The sequence below is a fragment of the Diuraphis noxia genome, unplaced genomic scaffold (genome assembly GCF_037042655.1).
Source record: "Diuraphis noxia isolate RWA-SAM2 unplaced genomic scaffold, SU_Dnox_SAM2 contig0005, whole genome shotgun sequence".
In the NCBI taxonomy this organism is placed as follows: domain Eukaryota; kingdom Metazoa; phylum Arthropoda; class Insecta; order Hemiptera; family Aphididae; genus Diuraphis; species Diuraphis noxia.
Window position 1 is genome coordinate 36,311,658 of NW_028301715.1, and position 13,365 is coordinate 36,325,022.

At 34.8% G+C, this 13,365-nt stretch overlaps 1 protein-coding gene across 2 annotated transcripts; it reads right to left on the reverse strand.

Annotated features, from left to right (window-relative positions):
• Positions 1 to 4,393: 4,393 nt before the first annotated feature.
• Osi2 (DUF1676 domain-containing protein Osi2) lies at positions 4,394 to 12,363 on the reverse strand. 2 transcript variants are annotated; one of them, XM_089229024.1, is made up of 4 exons: positions 12,156 to 12,363; positions 11,830 to 11,985; positions 10,197 to 10,843; positions 4,394 to 5,946 (listed from the first exon to the last, which is right to left on the reverse strand). In XM_089229024.1, the coding sequence occupies exons 3-4, from the start codon at positions 10,810 to 10,812 to the stop codon at positions 5,429 to 5,431; spliced, it is 1,134 nt and encodes a 377-aa protein (XP_089085150.1). In that variant the 5' UTR covers positions 10,813 to 10,843; positions 11,830 to 11,985; positions 12,156 to 12,363; the 3' UTR covers positions 4,394 to 5,428. The 2 variants fall into 2 exon arrangements, with proteins under 2 accessions (XP_089085150.1, XP_015371999.2); XM_015516513.2 differs by lacking the exon at positions 11,830 to 11,985.
• Positions 12,364 to 13,365: the final 1,002 nt, after the last annotated feature.

Consider the following 13,365-nt stretch of genomic DNA (forward strand, 5'->3'; position numbering starts at 1 on the left):
TTACGTTTACAATTGGCTATGGGCCCCTAATATTGAAAAATATCGAAGGGCCCTCGGCGATCGCCGGGTAGCCGGTTGGGCCAGACAGACACTGCCTATAATCTATAAACGGAGTAACATCTATCCCGTCACGGTGCGAGTTCTGAATTCCTGCAACAACGAGACGACGACTGCAGTGACTTGTGTAAGAGCTCTCGTAAACGTCCGTTTTTTACCGGATACCGGTCCGGCGTAAAACGGATGGTTTTGTTGAGGAAACGTTAAAATAACGGATATACTTCCGTTGCCTGTAATATGTTATCGATTATCTGTAATTAAATTTAGTCAGTTCCAAACAAGAAGCGGCTGAGTATAGAGTCTAGTCAAATGTTTACTAGAAAGAAAAAGGTTATAATAGCGTACTATTTGTACAAAAAAAATGCAGCAGAAAGAAAAAAATGTGGGTACATCCTATTTTATTGCAAAGAAAAAGTTATGGTATTTTCTACACTGTTTTTGAAGATTTAAAGAAAGACGAAACAATGTTTTTTAATTTCTTTCGAATGAGTCAAGTAACATTTCAAAAATTATAAACATTAGTACAAGATAAATTAAGGCATATGTTGATACTGATATACGTGAATCTATTACACCTGCTGAACGATTGGCTGTTACCTTAAGGTATGTATGAATAATATAATTAAAAAAATATAATAATTGTTATTATATTTTAATAATATAAAAATATAATATCGTCCCCATTTCCAAGTCCAAAAACATGATTTTTGAGAATCACCTTTCCCCAATTCTTTCAAACTTTAAATGTACCTATATAACCTAACCATTTATTATAGTTAAAATACAACTACTACTAAGTTGGATTTTGTGATTTTTGCATAGTATATATGGACTTGGTGAGTTTTGCAGGTATTTAATTGTTGATCTAGCACACTATAAATGTATCAAAATTAATTCATTTGCACACAATTAGTTCACAATTAGCGGACGATTTGGTAACCGTTTATATTTATGTTTGTTTAATATTCACACTGGCGGGGCGAGGCAAGAAAGGCAGTATGAAAACGGCCCTGTGGTCGACCTGCACGCCGCCGGCACTCGCGCTTGCGTCGCTGGCCGCAATATCAAGCAAGGCGTACTAATGTCGGCCATACTGGCGCACGTCATAGCAGCCGTGTGCGCGCTCAAAGGCCACGGTGGAGTTGGTGGCGGACGTGGTTACGGAAAAAGGCATCGCATTACGATTTACGAGATCATCACCGAGTCAGTCATCTACGACCACGAACACCTTGTGCGCGGATCGTCATACTCGTCGGCGCCGTACAGTTACATTCGGTTCCTCACCGTGGACGAAAACGGCAGAACGCATCACCCGATCGGACGCCGCCCGCCGCTGTATTCAGCCTCAGCGCGTCAGCGTCGTGCACACGCGGCGCCGGCCGCTTCGGCCAATGCCAAGTCCGACGACGGTTCCGGATCGGTCTAACAGGCCGGCGACAAGGACATGGACGACGAAGACAGCTTGGACTGTCGTCCATCGTAACCGCTAGCGCCAATAGCGTACATATTGTACCCACCGGCCACCGGCCGGCCACCAACAAAGTTTGACGTATTCGGAGTTTCGATGTTATTATAATATTTATTCGTTCACTTCATGTCGTCGTCGTCGATGCTATTTAATACCAAACATAAACAATAGTATTGTAATTAACATTTATTGTTATTATTATTTTTTTTTAATTTAAAATAATATTTCGTTTAAGATTTCGGCGTGACAATATTATATTATTTTATTGTTATGAGATCATGCGATTTTTTGAAGAATAAACACCATCGCGTATTTTTGTACATACATATTTTTATATTGCAGTGTTCTTCCCCAACCTTTACCCGACATTTTATGTCGCATTATTTTGATTTACACGAAGTTGGGCGTAATTTTACGTTTGATATTATCGTTGGCTATTCGAGCCAATGTAACAATTTATGATTGCGAATATTACTGCGAAATGCGATCAACGCACTCGCATTATTTCTGACATAAGAAACAAACCATGATCATTCACGTGTAGGATAATACATATACCGCTGTATGCCTGTATATAATCCGATTCGCATACCTACATAAAACAAAAATGACGGTAACAATATTAGAGTGACAACGTTTATAACTATTGTAATAAAAGGCGATTCAGGCTCACAATAATATTATTTCCGGCGATATATTGTATAAACGGCGATTTACTTACGCAATAATAATAATTAGGGCTCGGAAGTTATAGGAACTAAAAAAAAGGTGAAATATGCACGAAAAAATTGCAAAATATGCATTAAAAATGTTAAATATGCAAAAATATTATTCTGAATTCCAAAAATATACGCACTTCGCCTAGGTACTAACAATACGACGTCTAAAACGAAACTGTCAAACATCAATCGTGTACAATCAACAGTAACGATAAACGCGAAGAAACCATCATTATATTTACGGTAACTTATCGACGATAAGATAGTACCACAGATTATATAAAATATAATATTTTAAATAATCTGTGATAGTACTACAAATAAGTATTTCGGCATACTAGCGTGATAGACTAAATGCGTATCACATCAGTACATCACTGTTATTAACTCCGTAATTGACTATGGCGATGAAAATAAATACCTTCGTTGGTCATTTTGAGTTTTATATTCAATATTAGTTGAAATATACAGGTTAAGAAAGAAAAAATCAATTATTTTAGAAAAATATGAAATATGCATAATATATGTGTATAAAATTAATGAAATATGCACTTTTTAGCTAAAATTAACAAAATATGCATTTTCAATTTTCAATTTTTTAACTCGCAATTGTATATTTCAAATTTCTAGCTAGGTCTGCTATAAATTGAGATAATACAGAACAATATGCAATTCCTACAACTTCCGAGCCCTAATAATAATTCTATACCTACGCGATTCCGCGACTCCTCAGAACAAATTAGAGTAAATAAACGTCCGAAGGGACATAATGTGTACCCACTTGCGGTTGAACTGTGCGCACGAATTTTCGCGACTACCAACTGGCTTTTATTTTTATTCGGCGGCCGTGCTAAATAATAAATATTCGCGACCCGGCGGCGACCGATAATGCACAACACAATTATTAGGCAGGTAATACGAAAATAAAGGCAATACGAAAATGTGATGTGTGCGTATCGCTCGGAGGCTTCCCCGATAATAATGTATGGCGATTATAGGATCCCCAGCGAAAACATTAGGTGTGGACTTTTGTAACACATTGACATTGGATACAGTTGATATACTTTTGGAAATGAAATGTTAGTTAAGTCTTGAATATGAATAAAATATGATATTTTAAAATATACAAAAATTATAATCTTTCGTATTAAAATATAAAATATATCATTAAGCGGGTATTCTAATATTAGGTAGGTACCTAATTGAATTAGTTAAATATTATACATTATATAAGTAAGTATAAATGTAGGGAAAAGGGTCGTAATTTATTGTGTCGATGTTGGATGTTCTTATTATTTGTAAAAATAAAAGTTTGTATCAAACATGACAGTCCTTAGAAAGTAGAAACATGGGAAATTTAATATTTATTTACTATTGTTATAATTATTACAGCAATGAAAAAGAAAACGTGATAATTCTGAAAAACGATGTTAGAATAAAGATATTATTTGAGCATAATAATATTGGGTAGTACCTAAAATAATTCCATCTGTTGATAAGTGATATACCATTATATCAATAGATTCAACCAACACGATATAGAATGTAAAGTTACGTGAACAATATAGTATACCTGATATTATTTTTATTATGATTTCCGAATTTTGCAGAAAAAGCAAATTTTCAAAGTTAATTTCATAAGATACATCAGCCGTGCACAATTGTAAGCATTTTGTCAAAGATTCGTTAAGAATTTATTTATAAATACATTCGATAGCTGGAAGTTGAAGGGGGATAAAAATTAGCTTCAAGATAATATGTTTTATTCAAGATATCTAATTAATTAATAGGAGAATAAAAAAAAAATTCAAATTGTCAAGTTCTTCGAGTTATTGGGACTCAATAACTGTATAATGATATTTTACAAACTAAATAATATAAATAACAGTAGAATTAATTTAAATCTATATTTTCAATTCGCTGTTTTTTGACGGTATTAAGAAAGATTCGAATCGGATTGAACTACATTCAAAAAAAAAAATCGTAAGTTTACAACCTTGGACTATGGATTTTCATAAAATGTATAATATTTTGAAGCAATTTACCAGTTTTAAAACCAATTCTCTATTTTTTCCAACTTTTTGGTACATTTTTACTCATTTTCAATGTTAATATTTATATTCGGTGAGGTACATATAAACATACCTAATCAGAATTCAGTCGATATTTAATTGAACCAAAACAAATAAAGACATTAATTTAAAACAATTGTTGTTAACATCAATTTTATAAATTACAGGTAGCCACCAATAGATTTACTGTAGGCAACAAATTACTATAGGTAACAATCCCTATATCACATTTAATATGTAAACCTTTAACTGGCCAGTAATGTCATTATAGACATAATTGCATCAATAAGACTATAATTCATAAATATCATAATCATTTATATTACATCGTTTTAACTTTTAAAATATCATAATAGTTTATATTATGACGTGTATTGTACGATCACTTAAATCGTTTATAATATTCATTATTATTATACTTAAATCGATGGACTTTATGCGGTGTTAAAAATATATTATGTTCACATACGATTACAACTAAGAAATATATATATTTACAATAAAATACAAAATTGAATTAAATTATATATAAAATATCACCCGCTTTTGTCACACTGCACAAAAATGTGTATATAAAAAAAATAATAATAAAATTAAGGTTTATAATCATAATTATAATTAGGTCTTAATAATTGTGAATATCATATACCACGACTGTCAAAGCAAACAGTGAAATATCTTTGTGTCGTAGCGATTACGAGGAACTACGCGTTTAAGTATTGGCGTTTTGAAATCGCGCACGACTTGTTATGACACGTCTCGACGCAAATCGACAAGACTCGCCTGTGCCGGTGTACAGGATAAAAAAATATATAGTTGTGAATATGAAATTTCCCGACAAATCGAATTGGCCAGTGGGAAATATTGTAAAAATCACGATTTAGAAGCATTGTGCAATGTATAATATTATATTAGTACACTGCGGCGGAGGAGAGTATTGTAGACTTGCGTGTACAAAACAAATGAGCACAGACATACGAGTCGCCGCGAGGCACGGATAGAGGGAGCGACAGTGACGGTATTTTTGGGTATCAAGTGATCTATGTACATGCGGATATCCTGCGATCATCGAGGCGGTTTCCGCTGTGGTATAGCTATGTACATCACAGTAATTATCGCCGCTGTTGTCTGTTGTAACCGTTGTACGCCATGTCGTTGGCCTCATCCTTGAACGCTACCGAACCGGAAGACGGTACCTTGGCGTCCTGCTGGTTCCGGGCCGGTCGGCTGTTGTACGGTTGCGCGTCGGCTGACTCGTACAGATATTGTTGAGGGTCTACCGGATGTTCGCGGTGGTACTGCGGTTGTTCCAAGTGTTCGCGGTGGTACTGCGGTTCCTGGTGTTCGCGGTACGGCGAGTACACGGGCCCGGACTGGGGCAGAGGTCCACCGCCATTGGACGGCCTGTGATAGTAGCTGCTGTGCCCGAACGTGCCGTAGTTGTGCTGGAGGTCAGGCTTGCACAGTTTGAAGAACCCGATGAGACCTGGAACGACCAGTGCCAGGAACCCGAGTACCTTTTTGAACGATGCCAGACCCAGGATGAGCGGGAGAAAAAGCAGAAGCTTCAACTTGAACAGCTTGAGCACGATCAGCAGGGGAATCAACAGCTTTTTCACCTTCTTCTTGGCTGAAACACAGAGGCGGTAACGGTTATAAATTATGATTATCCGATAATCCAAAAAATGTCGAATTATATTTTATTGACATAATTGTTTGTTTATTTGATATTTTATAATTTCATCAGATATTTAGCTTAAAAACATAATTAAAAAAAAAAATTAGAACTTCGTAATTTTTATAATATAAATATACAATATGTATATCGATACATTCACATGCATTATATCGGATATTTTTTATTATAGCAGGTGACGCGTTCAATACTTCTTAATTATTATTCCAAGATAATTTCGAATCAGAGAAGAGACATTGGAAAATTAAATCCATGGCATTGGTGCAGATGAATAGCCTACACAAAACGCCGTGTTATCATACAGTATATTAAATTGTTCTAGATCAAAACATAAAAACAAAATCTACATCGATTCAAAATAAAACGAAGAAACTTTTTACAATTAATTTAGTTATCTTTATAAAAAAATGTTGAAATTTAATGACTCAATAAATAATAATAACAATAATAATTGAATGTTATTTAGGAATATTTATGAAATTAAAATTTTGAATCCTCGCAATTAAAAATAATATAATATAGGGAAACTACTACTATTACTATAGGAACCTCAATTTATCGTTTTCGACTATATTTATAAAGTAAACCACTTTTTACATCAAATAGTACTTTCACACTATTATAATTTAATGTATAACATACGTGGAAGTAAACGAGAATTACTCTAAATCCGTTGTATACGTCTCAATAGGTAATAATAATAATAATATTATACTATGCATGCGATTTAAACACATTACTGGTGGTGCCGTTACGACGTAACTGCTAACATTCGAATAATATAATCGTGGTAGACAAGCCAGTCCGTACGACCATACAATCGAGACAATAAATATCTGCATAATAATAATATTGTATAAGTATATACCTTAATAATAAGCATGCCTAACGACGTAATGTCGCTTTCGGTTTCGGGAAAACGACGGCGGTAAAAATAAACAAATCGGCCTGAACGCGTTTCTCGTCGAAATTAGCATCCATTCACCGCTGCAAAGTCGAACCTTTTGTGAGTGCTTTCGTTTTCTTCCTATCCACTATATATGTAGTATATATAATCGTGGGCGTCATCATGTTCTGTTCTTTATGTATTATATGGTTTGTTACGCCACTGCTAGTGTCATAAAAAACTCGACTAGGAAGTGCGCTGTATCATCGTTATATATTATAGCTATAAAATGTATTTTACACGCGTTGAAAGCCGACTCGAAATCGTAACGAAAATCAACACAATATTGTTGTATTATACTACCGCGAGAGGCGGAAGTCCGCGCACATTATATATACAACACAGGTCACCCGTCGCGACCCACAGTCGTATGCATAATAACATAATATAATACGATCCACAAATATTCTCGCATAACCCATTTGTCTGGGTCCGCTCTTGTTGTATGAACGAGTGTAAGTACATTTCGCAGAGTGCAAACATTTAGAAAGTGTACCGCAGCCGATAAACTTAATTGACGAACTATATTGGCGATGGCGGCGATGCTAATTTTCTGACGCACTGACAGCATAATAATCGGCGGTATAGTGTCCAAAAGTAATAGGTATAATATATACATAATACGATAGAACAACATTGAAATTTACAATAAGTGCTATGATAATATGATAATATTAAATAATTGTATACGAGAGACGTCTTTAGTTGTACGCGTGGAATACGGAATATAAAAATGATATAATATGATGTTCGATTATTTTTCAACGAGTTCAAAAAAATGAGCGGTTTACGATTGAGTGAATTGTTAAAAAGTGTAATGTGTTTGGGCGACCTTTTTATAATATCATTAAGTCTTTTATCTAGATATTTATATATTAAACTTTAATCTTACATGGTATAATATTATATTGATTACAGTTTTATCTTTAATATTTTGTACCGTATTTAGTTACTAAGATACATTATAAGAAACTCGCCCAAATACATGAACCCCCAAATAATTGTAAATGTATTGTCAACTATAAATTAGTTAATAATAACACTAGGTATTATCTACTAATATACTATTATCGTAGTGTGGCCCAATTGTCGGTACGTTCGAAAGCGAAGAGTGACCTCTTATACTCACATGATAACAGCTGTGCACTGCACGAGCGTACATGAACGGTTTGTTTTATCATTTCCTTATTATTATAACCAGTTATGCGGATACCGAATATCAACAATAATGTGAAATCGAAAATGGTGTTATACTCTCTGAAGATAGATAAGATGCTGTACAATGTACAGAAGGATTTTTTTATTTTTTATTTTTTTTTATCGATAACGAGGTGGTATCTCAATGTATGTATCGGGAATAAAATGTTCCTGTATTAAAACCATCAAAGGCTGATAATTATTACGAAAGAACAGTTTAAAACAACAATACGTTCTTAAACATTTCACGAAAAAAAAAAATTAATAATTTAAAAATTTCTGGTACTTCCCATGAACTAGAAAATCCTAGGTAACGATAATATAATCACACTATACATATATGCTCTGGGTATTTAATGTATTATATAGGTACTATAGATGGACAACTACGCGATGAAAAAATTAAGACAAAATATTGTTCATAGGCAATTATGCAGGTCGGGGAGAAAGTGCATACATCGTATACGCATTATAGCTTCCGAACACATAATACGTGCGCGATTGTGTGTTGATTATTGTGTACATGTGCTGGACACTTAATGGTTGGTGATTATATTGATCGAACGGTAACTTACGACAAACCGAATGTCTGTGAAAAATCGAATAAAAATGTCTAACAATGTGACATACTAAAATATAATAATAAGTGTTAATAAAGTAACAAATCTAATTTTAGAAATCGATAGAAAACTACTAATATCCATCGGTTCGTAAAAAAATTACGACCGAAAATATATTTAAACTTTAAGGATTCCTAACTATTGTAAATATTGAATCTCAACACTCGATGTCGCTACTCGTTTTGAAATTCAAATTTTTCCATAAGCTCACCCCCCCCCCACCATTTCGTGATTTTTAAAAAATATAAAATATATTCGCATTATATGTAAATCGTATACATTATGTTGAGCCATCTAAACATGTTCAAAAATATACCACATACAGTCTAATTATTCGAACAAATTTAAGTAAGCCAATGCTATTTGAATTGATGTGCACTAAAACCGATTTTATATTAGTCAATTTTTTTTCAATGAACTCTATTTATGTAGCTAGCTACAAGTATTATAATATATAATAAATATAGTCACATAATATCACAAAAATTGCAAATAATTATAACAACGTCGTAACGACTGTGGTTATTAAAATCGTATTTAAGTCACGTTAATCGGTGGCACTGTTTGTGATGCAGTATAATAATACATTTAGTAAAAAGTATAAAAAATTAATACTGTTCGGGTTAGGCAAGTATAAGTATAATATCACAGTATACCTACATATATATACATATAAATGTATCGCTCATTCGTTCCGAACGTATCGCACACTAGCTAGGGTATGGTTGTACTTGATTTTTTTTTTTAAATGAACACCTCCCCTCCTAGTTTAAGGCTTAAATATATTATAATATAATTAAACGACGTCCGAATTACCGCGAGTTACAGAGGTACAACACTTTTACGACAGATACGTCACCGGACGTCATGATTCATTGAAGTCATATATCATACACAAGTACTGTTTAAGTGGTACACGCACACAAGTGAAGCACACGGACCGAACATTGCAACACTCGTTCAACTGTTTCGTATCATTATGCCTACTATTTTATTGTTACCTATATTATGTTATATGCCGAGCTTACAACGTCGTTTAAGCGCGCTTGTTCCGGTCCAGAAAATCAGCTAAAATATTTATACTGTTATTACCGCCAATCGTGCCACCGCTCGGCTTAATGTTAAATTTGTTCCGACACGACTATAGGTTTAACTTCCGGTTTGGGACGCCAGGCCTTCTTGACTTTTTGATAACCGCACAGCTAGGACACTAATTGCAGTTTGGCGAACTATAGCGAATTTCGTCTTAGATTCATCGGTAGATGTTTGCCACGTAATCTTTATACGAAACGGATTATTAATCGCTTTCAATGTGTACCAATCGTCAAAAACGACAACGGTTTTCAATTTCTTTCTAACGATTAGACGACTCCATACGTCACCTGCAGAAAACATATTTATACTCAATAATAGGTACTCACTTATGATGCTGGCCTTCTTGTCTTCGAGCGTGTCTAGTTCGGAGGATATCTCGTCGATGAATCTGGGCGAGTACCGACCACCATCCGTCAGCTCGTCGGGAACGTGCACCTCAACTGCGGCCGATCGCAGGAACCGTTCGGCTTTGCGCGTGGCGAACTTCACCAGCTTGTCCCATTCCGTGTCCTCGGGCCGCTGTTCCGTCGAGAACTCGAACGCCCTAGACGCGTGGCGGCCGCCGTCGTCGTCGTCGTCCCGCAGGCGTACCACCCGCACGTTCTCGTTGAGCCGGTACGAGTCCCGGACGAAAAAGTCACCCAGGCCAGACAGGGCGCGGGCCTTAAAACACTCGGCCATGTCACCCTGCAGACACGCGCCGTTGGCCGACGAAAGGTATGGGTCAGCGCCCTCGTCCGAGAAACTGCCCAACCAGTTGAACAGGTTCTTGCCACTTCTGTTCCCGGGGCCGGCGCTCGACGTCGTCGCGTTGTCCGCGACGCCGACGCCGCCACTGCCTTCGCCGTCTGGAAATGACATGGTCTGCTGACACGTGGCCGATGCCACCACGAACATCAGTACAGCCAACGAGCGCATCGTTCGGCCGTGGCTCGTCTCCATCGCACCTGTTGCGCTGTTGTCGTTATCGGCTCTGCAAATAAATCAAATAAAGGTCATACGCGGAACTATGAATTCAAAAACGGCGAAATATCCATATGATGCACGTGTGTGCCCTCGAGAGCGTGAAACTATGCATTGAATACATCATGAGTCAAAAATTCAAATACATATTATGAAATAATATATATTGAACACGATAAAATAAATTCGATTTAGCTTAAATCAAGTAACAATAAATTATATTTGCAAAAAATATTTAAAATATATCAAGAAAACAAACTTTATTATAGAAAATCAAATTATTACCCTTTTTACCTGTCACTTCAAATACTAGACTATCATACTGGTATACCTACTAAATACGAGAAAAAAAATCGTTATTTTCAAAGTAAAATTTAGTGTTTGTAATTATAATGCATTGAATCAGATTTGTATCTCACTTATTTTAGATTCAAAACGACATTCATTGTCATAGAAATCAATAAATCAATAGCCTTTTCTTTATATACCTAATACTTAGTCATAAACTTCTGTTACAACAAATTATGTTAGGTACTTATCTAATAAATAGTAAAATGGTTAATGGTTGATCGAAATCGTGTTTTCGTATGACATAAAAATATTATTATACTATGATATAGTATAGATTCGATCTTTTAAGCTGTTGTCATTTGTCTACAGTGCAATGGGGGGCTATAATAAGAATATTGCAAAATTGCAGTTGTCGAATTCATCTTCGGGAGATTTGAACGCACGGTGTTCAGCATGGTATGAGATTCTGCAGAGTTCAATCATAATCATATTATAAAGTACAGCGCTGTGAGTAATAAATTAATAAACGACGATTGTCCCACTTGTGACGTTATAAGATTATGTTATGTTATGTTAGGTTAGGCCATGTTATGTTGAGGTAAAGTTAAGTATTACAAATAAAACCGAAATAATATTGAAGTTACGACGATAAAAAAAATCTCTCTGATAATATAGTATTATGCTTATAAAAAAAGCTCGACATACCTTTAACAGTGTTCTATAGTTTCGAAAACAATGCAAGTATACAGTTTAACAGAAATATAATATCAAACTAAACCAGCCTTAAAATTTGTCTTGCGGTGGTCGTTGCAGGTCATGAATCTCGTTTGTTTGATCAGTAGGTTCATACATGTTTTTCGTCTGTAATGTGTAATGTCATTATCTGTCGATTGAGTATCGACGTGAAACAATACAAACGTGTGAAAATCGGTTCGTCAACTGACTGTGTACGTTACGGTAAACTATTAGGCTGGTACCTATATGTAGTAAATATGCAAATATCGTATTATACCGAGTTCAGACTCGCATACCTGTTAGTGACGACGTGTCTGTTGAGGTTTGCGCAGAATGCTCAGCCGGTCGCGATGTGTGTAGGTACCTATATGCGGTACTGTTATTCCGCGCTGTGGACGAATTATTATTATTATTTAGGAACGCAAACACATCGAACACGCTTGTCAGAGTTGAACCTAGTCCGTTGACCGTTCGGATGTCACTAACCGTCTGCCGGTCGGTAGTCCGCCGCCTGTGATATATATACAGAGCGCGCACGTAACACCACACCGGATCCTCCTCCACCACGACTATGTATAATAATAATATGTGAGTGTGTCATATAAAATCGTATTAGGTAATCGCACTCAAATCTCAAAATCATATACGAACAAAAACACAACTGCGTTATTATTGTTATAATTGTTATACAATTACTGTACAAAGCCACCGCTGAAAAGTACCTATAATATAATATTATATTATATTCTGTTCTTGATGGATTTATTGTTATTGTTATTTTAATTTATAGCACTATATGCTTATTATATTTATTTTGTTTTATTTTGCGTATTCACTGCTATTTCATTCCGTAATTGGGTATTTACCAATGTCACTAATATTTTAATAAATATATATTACGTAAATAATAGACGAACGAGGATAATTATAATGCTAATATAGTTATGAGAAGCTTATCAGATATAGTAGATATTTTGACTATTTTTAATAAATTCAAAAAATTATGAGCACATAACAACATTATATCTTATTTATCTCAATATTTTATACTTAAAAATCGGGTAAACAATGCATTCCGCATGTAATATAATATACTAATGAAATTGTTTAATAATGTATTTATTGTATTTCAAAAACGATACCGTACAATATAAACCAAAATTATTGTAATGTTATGCTAACATCAGTTCAGATTACTGCAACAAATTTAGTAGTGCAAAATACAAGATTATTATAAAAGTTGTTATTGGAATTGTGGATGAAATGCATTCATAGTAAGTTAGGCGTAAACAAATGATTAACAAGTAACAGCATTTTTTTCAAAATATTTATCACGCAATACATATACGTATTCCTATAGTGCAAAAAATCCAAACCGAAGAAATAATTAATTAAAAAATTACTGTAATATTATTCTCTCATCCCCCCAAAACAGTCGAAATTGGTTGGAAAAGGTTCAAAACGAGATTATAAGGAAATAAATCGGTTAGGTTCGTATAAAAGGGT